This window comes from Vanessa cardui, chromosome 28, assembly GCF_905220365.1.
Source record: "Vanessa cardui chromosome 28, ilVanCard2.1, whole genome shotgun sequence".
Classification (NCBI taxonomy): domain Eukaryota; kingdom Metazoa; phylum Arthropoda; class Insecta; order Lepidoptera; family Nymphalidae; genus Vanessa; species Vanessa cardui.
In genome coordinates this window covers 7,681,619-7,697,815 of record NC_061150.1, presented here as the reverse complement: position 1 = coordinate 7,697,815, position 16,197 = coordinate 7,681,619, and the positions used below count along the sequence as shown (strand labels likewise).

The window sequence follows — 16,197 nt, the reverse complement described above, 5'->3', positions numbered from 1 at the left end:
CAAGATGGCGAATGTAAGTCGCTAAATGACGTCATATACTAGTACTGATGACAAAGAAATTATAATTTTATATTTTTTTACTGTGTTTTGTAATTGTATAAAATATGTTTAAAATAGTATGTTTTTTTTTTGAGGTACTAAGACACTGGTAATTACCAATGTACCACCAACTATAGGATTTAAGATGTTATGTTCTTTGTGACTGTTACACTCAGACTTCAAACGTCAAAACGAGTACTGTTATTTGGCGGTAGAATATCTGATGAGTGGGTGGTACCTACCCAGACGGGCTTGCACACAAGTGAATGTATTGCTTATATAATGGTAATATGTTTGTAATTGATGTTGGCTTAAGAAAACTATTGAATTTTGTTTTGTACAGTATTCAAATAAGCAAGGACGGAAAATCATTACAAATTTTCATAAGAGCCCCTAATTTTGAATTATTTAAATTATATATACAGAATACTCCGAACACTTGCACCTCATTGGTTATGCGAGGCGAGAGATAAGTACAGTACGACACAACTTGCATCAATCTATCAAATTCAATAAAACCGATTCACACAACCAATAGAAACAGCTCCGTATCGCGCCACTCGACGCTATTCGTCGCTATAGATTCCCGCGTCAGTTCGACCCGAGACAGCGAGTGCGTGTAAAGCGACGCGTCGAATTGACGAATATATTGGGTCATATGATATTACAAGTTATTGCGTTTGTGTAAAGATCATATTCGCATAAGAAATAAATATTTATAATTTGGGAGAGCGTACTCAATTCGGATGTGATCGGTTTTACGAATTTTGCCGAAGCTACATCTAAGTTGTGTCGTACTATACTTGTTAAGGGTCCCTTACTTTTCCTTAAGAGGCGAAATGGCCCAGGATGCTTAGAACGCGGGCATCTAAATCGATGATTGCGGGTTCAAACCCAGGCAAGCACCACTGAATATTCATGTGCTTAATTTGTGTTTATAATTCATCTCGTGCTCGGCGGCGAGGGAAAACATCGCGAGGGAACCTGCATGTGTCTAATTTCATCGAAATTCTGCCACATGTGTATTTCACAACGTTGTGGAATATATTCCAAACCTTCTCAAAGGGAGAGTTAGTTTTAGCCCAGCTGTGAGAAATTTAGAGGCTGTTGTTTGTTGTTATAACCCAAAGTCATATCAACGTTCTTCGCTAAGTACTTAGTAATATTGCGTAGCTATGTCAATGCAATCAGTATCCAATGCCAATCCACAGATTTTATATTAAAAAATAAAATTTGAGGGTAATCCCCTAGGAGTGACATTTTAATTTTATTACACTTTTCATTGAATCTCGAAAAGGATATGACGTCACTAATATGGCTGTTATGGTATTTTGTTTGTATAAATATGATTGGTAAGAAAATTATTGATACTGCTTTGGATATACGTTATAAAAACATTTGATTACCATTAATGTTGCTGTCAAACTTCAAATCAGGGAATCAAATTGATTGAGTGTGCTTCAGAACTGCATTTAACACAATGTTATGATATTCGTTACGTTACGTTAAAATAAATAATGTATACTGTGTTTATGTAAATAAATATATATTTTGGTACATGTCGTATTTTTTTATTTTTTATTCTAGTAGTCGCGTTTTAGTGTATTGGTTGTCACGTGTCAAGCAAAAAAGTACCCTATGTCCTTCCTTGTAGTCCAAGTTTGCTTCATACCAAATTTCATCAAATTCGGTTCAGCGGTTTGGTCGTAAAAGAACGACAGACATCTTAATTACGAAAGTATGTTTGTCCGAAAATTTTTCAACTAAAAGTATTAAATAATAATAAATATTGGACAACATCACATACATTACTCTGATCCCAATGTAAGTAGCTAAAGCACTTGTGTTGTGGAAAATCAGAAGTAACGGTACCACAAACACCCAGACCCAAGACAATATATAACTGATGAATATTCTACATCGACTCGGGAATATCAGCACTCAGAGCGGCCGGTGTACACACTACTCGACCACGGAGGTCGTCAATTGAGACTAGACTGTGTAAGTTTCGTTAAAATCGGTGTAGTTTCGTAGATTAATTTTATTTACTTTGTCTTAATGATAATAATAATAAAAAGACTATTAATACTCAGGGCGTTGGGTGTATTTAATAAAACACAAGTATCGGAGGGCCAGTTTACTGGGAACACATGGAGCGGCGACACATCACACTAACAATTAGCGCACATTACAGAAGTATCGCTCGTAATTAAATATGTATTATTAGCTTTTTTTACTCTTGACTGTACATAACATCTTTTTAAAATTCGAATATCACATTTCAAATTCTAACTGACAATAATTTTAAAATCCAAAATTAATATTAGATGTTCACAATGTTGTGATATTCTCGTTTCGTTATAATCTTGCTATCTGGAAAAAACGCATAACACAAATATCGTTAAATGTATTATTTTTAACAAGCAATATAACTAATATTAATTATATTTATATAAAATTAGGTAAACATCTTAGGTTTTTATAAGATTAATATGTAAATCATTCGAATCTAGTTTAACTAAGTCTTCAAATATTATACGAATGAAATTTGAGAAGAAAGTTTAACAATCTCTTAAGGTTTTGTGCCTTCAAGTTTTGTACAGCCAGGTTAAATTATTAATAGTCGATAAATCTCTAATGTGCGTTTCAACTAACACCGCGTCACAACTAGCGGTTACATCAGTCATCTAACAATGGCACACAGTTTCGGCACTTATTCACTTCTAACCTAGACATATAATTCTATGAATCAAAAATATCTATGATCTATATCTGTTGTAAATATAATAAACGTGCATTCATCGAAATAGAATTAAAGTGAATAAAAGATACAAAATATCAACTATTTCAAATATTTTTTATGAAAATAATTAGTAACGTAAAATAAAAGATATAAACGGGATTAATAAAAAAAAGGAGACTAAATAAAAAATCTATTTACACATTTACAAGGGCACTTAAATGTTACAAGGATGAAAAATAATTTTACATACTTATTACTTGTCAACACAGAAAAAAATAATCATTGAAAACATCTTAAGTCTGATAATACATTTAGAAAAAATATTCTGGATAATGTTCTCATATTATAATACAAAATATATTTAAGAAACATTATATAATTTTTAGAAATTTAATTTAATTAAACAAAATTGAATTCTTAAATCTAAAACAATTTTTGCATGCGACTTGAAATTGTTGACAGTTAAAACTAAAAATGGCGGCAAAAAAGTTTTTTGTCGTCAATATCAAAAGTAAATTCTTATCAATACTCAAATTATGTTTATAATTATATTGTGCTATGTTTTATACAAACATGCTTTCTGTCTTAAGTACCATGAGGGTAGGATTTACAGACCAAAGACTTCAAAAACCGACTAAGAGCAAAATTGATTGTACTTTTCTTTTAGTATTTTCGCCTACGTGATGAATTAATACGAAGGTAAAATATTAAAAATTCAAGAAATCTGTCATCAGCGTATACTAGTATGTACTTAGGGGATGAGCTTAATCAAAGAGCCAAATCTGCCCCTAACTACGTATTTTTATCTTGTATATTGATTGAGCGGTGACATTTTTACGCAACATTAAATATCTTAATAAAAATTTTCTGAAAAGGTCTCTCTTAAAATACAAAGGACTTTGTTTTAACGAGAAAAATGTTAAGTAGTAAAGTTTGACTAAAGTGCATTACTTAATTATAACTATAAATAAAACAGGTTATGTATGTACTTTAATTCTCATTTTTAAGTTCTCAAATTAATTGCTGAAGATTTTGCGATTTTTAAAATGGACTTGTATATTGTAAATATTTTGTGAAAGTAACTTCGAGAACATTACCCTAAATTATACAAAATTCAATAGACATTTATTCATAATTCTATATTTATAATGTTTACATTAAAAGCTGCCAAGAATATCTCTCAAATATATATGTATTAAATTATTCGTCTAGTAACACAGTACGATTTAGAATAATAATTATTTAACAGTTCCACACAAGACTTTCATTTATTTCGCTTACGAAAGAGCGTGTACTACATATGCGCCTTTATGGTCTTACTTGGTCGAAGAGAAATCCTAATTCGATAAAAGTAGAAAGATTCAGGACCGAATTTTGAGGCCCCAAGACCCCGGCTACAAACGAATGGAGCTCTAATTATTACTCTTCAAAGTTTAAGTATCTTTGAGTTAGGCGTTCTAATTTAACGTCAATAAACTTCTTGGAAAAAAGGCAGAAACAGTAAATTATAAGATATACCTTTAATAATATTTTTTTAACTCGACGCTGAGTTGTGTATTGGGCTTCTCTTATTGTTGGAATAGATTGAATGAAAAAAGAAAAAGAATAGATTGAAAGAATGATTCATTAGCAAATCGTATGGAATATGAAAACCTAAGATGTGGTTATCTTTACTTTGAAATAGACTATACTGTATTTTCCCACGACCATCGTTGCTTCAGTATGATGTACATATATTTCATTATATAATTTATGTATTGGTGTGGGTGTGAACACAATTTTCAAACCAAAAGGCTATTGGCAATGCGACACAATTGAAGAGTTCGATTGTTATACCTGCTTTCCGAAGAGCTCCGGACACCGGACTTCGTAGGGCTTTTATTCGAGTAGGTATTACATATTCTACCGCCGAAGTGCAATGCTTGGTATTGTTGTTTTTCGGTTGGATTAATGAGCTGGTGTAGGCGTAAGAGACGTCTTAGTTTCCAGGGTTTATGACGATTCGCTATGTAAATGTGTTTAGTATTTCCAAGTGTCAAGGAGCGGTAATAACCGGTTTAGACCCGGAAATGGGGTAGCTACGTGCATTTTAAACGTTGATTTTGAGTTCAAACACAGACACCACAGAGTTTCTATTTGCTTATTTCGTGTTTAATAATTTCGCGCACGACGCTAAGGAAACCTACATGTGTCAAATTCCAAAGATATTTTGCCATATGTATCCACCAAGATACATTGGAACCAATCAACCAACATTGGGACATTTCTTTTACCATTGAATATCAGGTGGACTATTTAACATTCTTCATTTTTAATACAAAAAAAAATTTGAGCATGGATGGATACAAAGGTAGAGGACGACCAAGGAAACGATGGATGGATTGTGTGAAAGACGATATGGTTAGAAATAATATCACTTGTGAGATGACGTCTGACAGAGAGGTATGGAAGGACAAGACATGCTGCGTCGACCCCCAGTGTAATTGGGATAAGGGCAGGAGGATGATGATGATATTTAATATAAAAAAAACTTTGTTTTAAATGTCATTAACTCTCATGAATTAAAATATTTTTCCTCCAACACTTAGGGTTTATTGAGCGGAACTGTTTTTATATACATTTAATGGTAGCTATATTAAAGAAATAACAATTCGGTTTGCTTACAAGCATGTAGACATTTTTTATCTGACATTTTCTGCAATTTTTAAACTCTGTTTTTCTGTGTGTCATCGTAGTCCAAAATATATGATCCTATTTTGTTTTTTTTTTTAATTTCTGATATTATGTGATTTGATTCACAATATTTGCTAGCGCGTCAAAGTAGCACGCGCAAGCGATGATATGCCTTTATAGCACGTGATAGTGGATGTTCCAGTGTACTGGGGCCCACTAGTTCTTAGTACCGGCAAATCCAAGTCCAATCAAAGAGCATTTCCAAAAACAAAGATTTCGTTTATCATTTCTCTTGTTGCTAATGTATACATAAGCTTCAGAAGTATATTGTCATGTTAACAATATTTGAGTTATTCTGAAGATAAGGAGGATTAACTAAATGGTTGATGTCCAACGAAATTTCAGTTAGGTCTCTCGTAGCAAATCTCATAAGTGTTACAAACATTGACTTATACAGTAGGTAATAGCGACCCGCCCCGGCTTCGCACAGGTGCAATACTGGTACTAAATATACTACAGAATTTGTTAATTTACGACATCACATTAGAAACTTCTAAAATGATCCATGTTTCTTTACTATATTGTCCATGTGTTATATACAAAACCTTCCTCTAGCATCACTCTATCTATTAAAAAAACGCATCAAATCCATTGCGTAATTTTAAAGATCTAAGTATACATATGGACAGACAGTGGTAAGCGACTTTGTTTTATATCGTGTGACATTTCATTTCGGTATAAATTTTATACATATTGATCTATAATAGAGTTCTTATTCCTGTATAATTTTCACTGAAACAAGATAATATAAAGTAGATGTTATATTGGAAGATGTCCCAAGATAATGTTATTATATTTATTTAGGAAAAAGATTAATCTCATCATCAAACTACGGCAAAGTTTATTTACATCTTAAATATAGGTATTTGCCCGTATTCTATACAATTTTAACAGTCGCTGTTGTTATCTCCCAAAAAGATATTGCGCAAACATTGCCAACATTGAATATCTACTATTCTACTTGAGAAGTTGGTAGAAGATTATCTTAAGGTGGCACATTATGGCATTTGCTTATGGAATTTATTTTTGACAAACTATATAACGCGGTAACAGACAATCGTGCCAATATGAACATCCACGCATGGCAGTCTAATATCAAATTCATACAATCATCGGTTAACAAGAAGTAATATTTGTTATGAAACTTCCTTTGGTGTACCCATAGACTAATAAATTTGGTATACTTCTAGACATTTTAGAACTGTTTCATGCCAATCCTTTTCGATAGTTCTAGTTCGTACTCACAGTAGAAACACAAAAATCTAAACGGCCAACAGGTCGACGGCGATTGCTTTTCAAAATATGGCCATTGTTTCAACGGCTTTTTGGACACTTTTGACGTCATCTTTCACGCCTTTGATGACATTATACAATATACTGTCCAAGCTTTTATCAAATAGAAAAATTGTCTGCAACTGTAATGCGAATTGAAACACTACCATCACACTTCAATTTGCTTCGTGATATCTCATTTCCCCTCGCGAGACATCAGATTGCTGTCGGTTTACCCAGGGCCGTATTTAGGGGAGGGCAATCGGGGCAACTGCCCTGGGGGCTCCACATTAGTGGGGGCCACAATTTTCAGCAAGTTAACAAATACCGAGATATAGTCAAATTATAATAATTTAATATTTTAAAAATTACCGATACAAGTAAATAAATCATAGCTTACTGATTGAAATAAAAAAAGTAATTAATTCATGATAATATAATTATTAGGTTGTTCACGCTTCTGTTTGTCTAGGGCCTCCACTGCTTTGTGGCCCGGGGGCCTCCAGACCTTTAAATCCGGCTCTGAGTTTACCGTCAGAGGAAAAATACTCGAAATATGATGACTTTGACTATTTTCTTAGATTAGCTTCTCGAGTAGTTTAGTAGACGCAGTTAGATGTGGCACCACTGGCATCTATCAGAAAAACGCATTTATTTCAGCGAGGCAGTATTCTAAATTTATTACTGTTTAAGAAGTAATTGGAACGCCACTACTGCACCATGTAAACGGCAATTTGCTATCTAGTATTTAATTATTATTAGAATTAGATTGATTTTATATGTAACTGGAAGATTATAATAATTTTTTACAGTAAGATTCATTTGAAAATTTTACGATTTGTTCACATATTTACCATGGACGTCGAGTTTGATGAAGACCACTTTGCGCTCTTTAATTTGAACACGGTTTTATTATTCAAATTTCTAGATAGACTATCAATGGTAGTTGCTGACGGTACACGGCACACGCACACTAGTAAAGTAGTATGAGGTTTGTCAAGTGTCAAGCGCGCCTGTCACGCACACAAAGATAATAAATTTGCCTCTTTTGTTTTAGCTCTTTTGTATTGCGACACTCTATCTAGATACATAATCTAAGCATGATAAGTTAATGGAGGTCATCTTACACTTTTAAACATAATTAGTCAATCACGATTATTTCGCCAATGTCACGTAGGATGGAGAAGACAAGAATGAGATTGAACGGAACGGTTGAGAATAGAGAACGTCAAGATTGATTGTAAATGCAATACTTTTCTTTTTTTTATCATTCACATGTGTATATCCAAAAATTTGTGTTTAATGTTGCCAGATAAAGATTCTAAGTCATGAATACAGACACTCATTCCATTACTTAGTGATAAATATTGCTCTACCTACAATTTATACATTAAAGATATTTCAAGGGTTATTACAGGAGAAACGCTTATCTCCTACGGTTAAATACAGCGGACATTTTGTGAAAATTCATGATAAATCCTTCGATTTATTTAATTACAAGAAGCAACCATCACTTTATTATTGTTACGTTCCGTTTTATTTCTACGTCGACACTATAAAGCTTACGACACATAGTACAACATTTCCTTAATTATATTTGTCGGATAAGTATTGCCAGATTTTAATTATGAATTATGGAGTCAAGAATCATGTATAGAATGTATACATCAAAACTTAAGTACCGTCAGTGTTTTTGAGCTTGAAGATAAAAATTGATTTTGGTACTCCTTAATACTCAGAGCAAAACAGAATTACAGAGAAATGTAAACTGCCTTTAAAAAGCGGTTTGAAACGATACAAATAAAGAATTTTAGTAAATCTTAATTAAAGACAGAAAGTTAGACAACCGGGTTATAAAACCGGTATTTTCACAGTTTTCTCCTCCTTAATATAACGTGAAATTAATTTGCAGTAAATCTTGCGGAAGTAGCGCCATTTTGATAATTATTTAATACACACGAAATAAGGTTTTACAGATGCAGTCTCAAAAACACTACTTAGCTCAACACTCCACACTATTATAGATTAAGATTTGTTTTATTTTTCTGTAAAAAGTAACTTTGCACATCAAACAAGAAATGTTAACTTATCCTTGGTCCTAAATAATGGACCAAAAAATTATGTTTGAGTCTTTATTGTGCGTAATGATACGTAAAGAGGTTGTTAAGGCTTTATTCGTTGTCGCATGGCAGTGTGTCGGACTCGACGTATCTATTGTTAAGAACATAAGTCATTCTTGAAGTGAACATACTAAGAATAAAATTTCAAGGTCAAATGTTTGGGTTAACGCTCTCGGCACGTAATTTATTTCTTGTTGGACAGAATTGTCTGTTCCAAAGTTAAATCATAAAAGATTAATTTGGTTAAGATTTTTTTTAATAATATATTTCAACTTAACAACATTTCTATGTATGCGCTTGCGCATGGGGAACATTTTGCTCGCGAGTCGCGCTCGATTCGACCGCAATTCGCAATCGCAGCGAACGCGATCACTTACGTCACGGCGGCCGGCGGGCGGTGACGTCACAAGGGCGATGGTGCGGGGCGAGCTAGACGAGCTCGAGCACCTTGATGGTGCCCTGGCTGTTGGCGGCCAGCAGCGCGGGGCGCTCGGGCGAGCGGCGCCAGCACACGGCCGACACGAACTCGGCGGGCTCCTCGTCGCGCCGCTCGCGCTCCAGGAAGCCGCGCACGGCGTCGAAGCGGTAGGCCAGCAGCGGCCGCGACAGGCCCGCGTAGTACACGTACAGCGCGTTGTTCTCGGAGCCGCACGCCACGTAGCGCCCGTCCGTGGCCAGCCCCACGAAGTTCTTCTCGTTGGCGTGGCCCGTGAAGCTGCGCACGCAGCGCGGCGACTCCACGCGCCACAGCTTCAGCTGCGAGTCCGTGGACGCCGACACCAGCGTGCGCGCGTCCACGAACTTGACGTACGACACGGCCTTGCGGTGGTCGCGGAACACGGCCAGCGGGGCCCGCGGCGCGCGCAGGTCGTAGTAGTGCACGCAGTGGTCGGCCGAGCCGAAGGCCAGGTGGCACGAGGAGCGCGGGTTGAAGCGCACGCAGCACACGTTGAACTTGGCCTCCAGCGTGGCCACGGAGCGCTCGGCGTTGAGCGACCACAGCTTGACGCGCGCGTCGTCGGAGCCCGAGGCCAGCAGGCGCACGTCGGCGCGGTTGAAGTGCACGGACCAGCAGCGCTTGTCGTGCTCCTGCAGCGAGCGCGTGCGCACGCCGGCGTGCGCGTCCCACACGCTCACCGTGCCCTCGTAGTCCGACGAGGCCAGCACGTGCTTGTGGTAGGCGTTCCACGACACGCACGAGATCTTGTGCGAGCACTGCATCTCGGCGCACGGGTAGTGCACGTCCACGGCGTCGCGCACCACGGCCTCGAACTCGAACACCTTGATGCGCTTCGTCACGCCCGCGATGGCGAAGAACTCGTCGTCCTTGTCGAACTCGATGGTGGACACGATGGTGGAGTAGTTGATGGCGTCGCTGCAGTACGACAGCGTGGCGAGCGGCCGCAGCGCGCGGTAGCGCGTGAACGCCGCCAGGTCCTCGCGGAACGCCTCCAGCCCGCCGAAGCCGCCCTCGCCGCCGCCGCCGCTCGGGGCCCCGGGCGCGCTCGCCGCCGCCGCCGCCCCCACCGTGCTCGGCGCGACGCTGGGTGGCTGCGGGTCCCCCTCGGGCGCGCGCTGGTCTCCTACGAAACATAGCAGACGAACTTGTAAGGTCATCGCTTGATCCACACGACCAGTTCACTTCGCTAGTCGACTTCTCACCCGCGGCGCTGGAGGCTCTCGTCTCGGGCGCGGAGGCCTGCTGCGGTACGGGGTCCGCGTCGGCGGCACCGCCGGTGCTGACGGGCTGCGATAGAGACGTGGGTGGGCCGGGAGAGGGGCCGGAGGTGGCTGGGAGGCCGACAGCCGGCGTGGCCGAGCCAGACCCGGGGAAATATAGTTCGTCTGCGCGATGAGCGAAGTAACACTGGAACAAAAAGGAATAGACTTTCAAGTCCTGCTGTTGACTATTCCTCGTTGAGACTGCTTCCGACATCTATTCACAGACCTAGCTAGCTTAGGTCGCGAGCGATGTGCCACAAGCACCCGTCTTGATAGTAGAGTTGACCACACTGTGTTACCTGCACGAAGTCGTCGAAGTGCGCGGCGAGGCGCCTCCAGCGCGCCGCCAGCGCGTCCCCCGCGCCCCCGCCGCCCGCACTCGCGAAGCTCTCCTCCTCCTCTGCGGGCGGGCTCCCTGTCAAACGATCACGTTTATATCTTAATAACTCTACGTGGTGGTGTTCTTATTCTAGTCTGTGGTAAGGGTATGTGTGAGCCCATCTAAGCCTTCCCAACCACTACTCATCATATTGTTGAATGATAAATATTTCTTGTATCGTCAATATCTATTGGTGTTGGTGACCATATACCATTAGATTGCACATTAATTGCTAATTGTCTTTTAATCACTACACATTATAAAAAAAACTTCTCCGGCCGCGACTGTCTGTCTATATCTTCGCGATAAACTCCAAATCTACTGAACGGATTTTCATGCGGTTTTCACTCATACGAACATTCATTCATAATGAAGGCTAAGGTACATAATCTATTAGATTTTCATATATATAAATTGAAATAGACTGAAATTTGTTAAACATATTGTAGGTAAGAATAAAAAACAAATGTCCACCGTGCAAAGCTAGTTTATAACGAAGTCGCCACTTACTCGGTGTGGTTTCGCCCAGCTCGCCGAGCCGCGGCCGCACGTCCCGCACCGACTCCGTTATGGAGGGCGGCTCCGACGGCGACGGCAGGCGCCCCAACTCCGCCGCGCCCGCGCGGAGATCGCGCAGCACGCCGGCCACGTGCTCCATGTCCTAAGGAGCAAGTGACAATCATCACAGACGTTTTTTTTATGCTATTAGTCAGCGGACGTGCATATGGGCCACTTGATGGTATGTCACCACCGCACATAGACAATGGCACTGTAAGGAATATTAACCATTCCTTAAATCGCCAATGGGTCACCAACCTTGGGAACTAAGATGTTATGTCCCTTGTGCCTGTAGTTACACTGACTCACTCACCCTTCAAACCGGAAAACAACAATACCAACTACTGTTGTTTGGCGGTCAAATATCTACTTGTGCACAATATATTATGATAATGTTTTATTGATCAAGTTTCTGATGTGAGCGTCAATTTTAAGTACTCACAAACTGTTCAGATGATATCCACTCACGATCTTACTAAGGATTATTTGTATTCAATGCGCGCATAAAATTGACTTACCCTCTTGGTAAGTCAAATTTATTTCTGATTAGAAGTGAGAATTTTAAAAGAAGCTAGTACTACACCAATAAGTCCGGCAGTTCTTTTTGTAGAGGAGTTCTAGCCTAAAGACAAAATTGTATAAGGATAGTTAAGAAGAATGGTGTAGCCAAATAGTACGTACCTTTTTCACCAGCGCGGCTTCCCGCGCCAGCTGGTCTAATTGATGCGTTCTGTGTCGCAGCAGCTGCGCCAGAAACTCGTACAGTAGTCTATGATGAGCAGCAGCCGACTCCGCTTCCAGGAGCCTTTTTCTCCTCGTTAGAACGTCGAGCATTCCTTCTACATCTGGAAGCGCTAGGTGTCTAGCCTCAGAGGCGAGAAGTGCTCTTAAGCGCTCCGCGTCAGGACCTGGAGACGTCGCCACGGGCCCGCTGACTACTTGAGGTCTGGTGCGCAATCTTCTCCGCGCTACTAATTCATTGAGGAGGAAGTTGGGAAAGTAATGATCGCGACCGGCCAGCGCGGCGCCGCACTTCGGGCAGCGGCGGTGGAGTTCTACAGACTTAGCGATGCATGTGTAGCAGAAGGAGTGCCCGCAGCGAGTGACGTAGGCCTCGTCTATGAGGTTAAAGCACACGGGGCAGAGCAGGTCGCAGTCCTTGTCCTCGAGCGAGCCGCCGAGCCCGCCCAGCGCGGAGACCGAGCTGCCGGCTCCGCTCGCCGCGGCGCCCGACATACTGCCCAAACTGGTGAAGGTTTATACGATAAGTAAGCAATCAAATGAGAATCCTGGACGGGATGGTAACTTGCTGAAACATTTTTTTCAAATAAAATGCATTATGTTTTAGGGCCATTACTATCGACGTCCGTTGTCATTTTAATGAAAGTTGTGATTTTAATTTTCATCTGTAAAAGTTATCCCAATTTAAAAAGGTGGAAGGATGGTCCGGTGAGTATTCTGATTTAGTTTCAATTCGTAAATTGTTTAATCGAAGCGATGACTGATACGCTTATTTTTCACACTTGTCCTAACAAAAAGGTCCGGGTCACACGAAGCTTTAGACCACCTTTGTTTCTTTTAATTCAATTAGAGTTTGGAAAAGGATTATAGATTCAGTTTGAGTCAAAAACGAGGCAGGAGTGTAGCCAGCTCGCAGAACATACGCAACAGGTGCGTAAAGCTATGGACGCAATTTTGTACTCGCTTGAAAGTGTGCAAACATCAAATTGTCATTATAAGACATATACCCTTTTTTACACTATCAATGTGTCACTAAGCCTCTGATTTCAATAATTATACAAGTCAAAGGGACCAATAAGTTTCCATTAATGGAATTGACTTCTGGATTTACACTAATAATGGGTGTTCCACAAGGATAAATGTTTGGACCTTTTCTGTTTCTAGTATACATTAATGATCTTCAATTATACTTTCTTCTAAGAAGTGATGTTGTTTGCTGATAAATGTCACTAATTTTTTAGGGTATCAGGTAAAAAGAATTATATGACAAGGTATGTTATGTATATTCATAGTAACTTTGATCAGTGACAATCATGAACTTATATAACCCAAACTGGGTGAGTGACTCTTCAATTAAGAAAATTGAAAATTTGATTATGATCCCATATAGATGTGCAGAAAAAAAATGAGTCTTGTAATTTAGTAAATTGTTACTTATTTAATTTTAAAGAGTTAAAAATAGTTACTGGTCAGTATGAGATTGATGCTATGACTGCATGAGAAAAAAAATACAGACGAATTGATAACCTCCTCCTTTTTGAAGTTGGTTGAAAAAATGTAAAACGTAAACAAAAATTGGCAAACTTCAATTCTAACTGAACTAAATATACATGCTGTTTGTCATTTAAAGTTTAATTTTTTTTAAAAGTTCATCGTTTTTGTGTCAACTCTAGATTGCTTGCAGTTATAATGCCACCAAACAACAGTCCTCAGTAGTGTTGTGTTCCGGCTTAAAGGGCGAGTAAGCCAGTGTAACTACAGGCACAAGGGACATTACATCTTAGTTCCCAAGGTTGATGGCACATTGGCAATGTAGAGAATAGTTAATATTTCTACAGCGTCATTGTCTATGGGTGATGGTGACCACTTACCATAAGGTGGCTCACATGCTCGTCCGCCAACCTATGCCATAAATAAATGAAAAAATAAAAAATTATATACAAAAAAAAACCTGTCATAGTTTTCGAATTTCCTATAAAATATTTTGCTTAAATGTGAAGTTTCCTGGGCAACCAACTAGTATAATTTAATTGTAATATTGTAAGATGCATCTTCTTCATCTCTTTGGGCTCTTTCCGGGCCTTAACACTGAATAAGCTTCAACTTAGTCTACCAAAAGTTATTATTTAATATTATTTTTATATTTACATTTTTATCTCTACATGTTGCTTAAAGTTTATTATTTTGAAATTCTTTGTTATTTTAGTGTACCAGCATTTTTTTATTACCAGCCAGCTTCAAATATAAAAGTTTGTTTTTTTTAAAATTTTGTAATAGTATTCTTTTACCAATTATTAGTCTGCATTAGAGTTTGTAGAGCACAGAAAACGACTTCATTGACTCGGATTGTGTCTCTATTGTACATAGTCATTATATATAAGAACATTTTGTATATAAATATATTATAACTTGAAGGATTCTATATGGTAATGCAAGGGATTTGAATATAGTTTAGATAATAGTACTAAATTCGATCAAAGAGAATGTTATTATCGCAAGAGCAACAGAGGTTTATATGAAAAAAAAAGCTAGAGACTCTCTTCAGGATGTTTTTAACAAAGTGGGAATACTCACTGTTGCGTCGCAATATATTTACAACAATATTATGTATATTCACAGTAACATTGATCACTTTGATAAAATCAGTGATAATCATAATATGTGCACTAGGAGTAAGGTTAAGCTTATAACGCCAAGTTTCCGACTCCGCAAAGTTAATAAGTCCTTCTTGGGGCAAGGTATCTGTTTCTATAATAAAATTCCATAGACATTTTTAACTTTGCCATTTAGTAAATTTAAATTGTTTGTAAAAAAATTCAGTAGTAGAAAAAGCATATTATTTGATACAAGATTTTATGGATGATAAAAAAGTGTGGAATTAATATCTGTTGACTTCCAGGCAGGATATATTAATTTAAATAATTGTATTAACTAACATGACTATGTATTTTTTAAATGTTGAAAAAGAGTAACTACTGAGTTTCTCGCCAGTTCTTCTTGGTAGAATCTACTTTCCGAACCGGTGGTAGCTTCAATTAATTGTTAAATGACGATTCAAAAGTGCTTGTAAAAGCCCACTAGAAAAAAGTTTATTATGATTTTTATTAAAGCTTCATAATATAAATATAACAAGCCTATCATGATACACTTAAGAGTTATTTTTAGAAACAGATCAATAATTATCTTTGTGTATATATTTAGCAAGAGGGAGTGGTTACAGCGAAATTGTGTATGATACATTATATTATGTATATATAAAATAAACTTTTACACCTCATCGGCTATTTTTTAAGTAACGCGCGAATTGTAATTTTTTTATTATGGTAGTTCTTTAAATAAATTAAATAGAATTAAACTTACATATTTATCAGAGCCACATAAACCACATTAAAAACATGCTATTTTTATTAGAACAACATCAGCGTTGTGGTGTAGTGATGTGATGATCTTCAAAGGTAACTCTCATTAAAATTCAGAAACACGGTCTCTCACCACGAGTTTATCATCACATATCATAATCACTGCACTCGATAGCTTGTCTGAAGCTAATGTCACTATTAGGCTGAAAGTTTTTACACGAAAACCCATCACTGAACAAAATATCGTTTCATATTCGCACTGTTCACTTTCTGGAAAGCGGTGCATTCACCCCAAAAAAAATTGACATTTGCTAATGTTGCTATATCTCGTGAAGGTCGTGGCGATCGATCATTGTGACATTTCATTGTATTTAACAATATTTCTACTATATTTAATGCTTGCAGTAAGTTTTAAAAATGTAAGATATGGATTACTGCAAAAAATAAATTTATAAAAGGCTTAATTTGACTTTTTCAATTATTGCCATTATATAAAAATAGCTAACGCCATCTACCTAACGACCTGTAACC

General features: G+C 38.1%; 1 protein-coding gene across 1 annotated transcript; it reads right to left on the bottom strand.

Annotated features, from left to right (window-relative positions):
• Positions 1–9,146: 9,146 nt before the first annotated feature.
• LOC124541663 (E3 ubiquitin-protein ligase COP1-like) lies at positions 9,147–15,961 on the bottom strand. The gene is made up of 6 exons (XM_047119590.1): positions 15,668–15,961; positions 12,248–12,812; positions 11,519–11,669; positions 10,929–11,044; positions 10,570–10,774; positions 9,147–10,490 (listed from the first exon to the last, which is right to left on the bottom strand). The coding sequence occupies exons 2-6, from the start codon at positions 12,800–12,802 to the stop codon at positions 9,337–9,339; spliced, it is 2,181 nt and encodes a 726-aa protein (XP_046975546.1). The 5' UTR covers positions 12,803–12,812; positions 15,668–15,961; the 3' UTR covers positions 9,147–9,336.
• Positions 15,962–16,197: the final 236 nt, after the last annotated feature.

Excerpts from the sequence above, each read along its gene's own strand:
- LOC124541663 (XM_047119590.1), bottom strand. The coding sequence starts at position 12,802 with ATGTCGGGCGCCGCGGCGAGCGGAGCCGGCAGCTCGGTCTCCGCGCTG. Across the intron at positions 11,045-11,518 it reads GCTGGGCGAAACCACACCGA|GGAGCCCGCCCGCAGAGGAG; the intron begins GTAAGTGGCGAC and ends ATCGTTTGACAG. Across the intron at positions 10,491-10,569 it reads GAGAGCCTCCAGCGCCGCGG|GAGACCAGCGCGCGCCCGAG; the intron begins GTGAGAAGTCGA and ends TATGTTTCGTAG.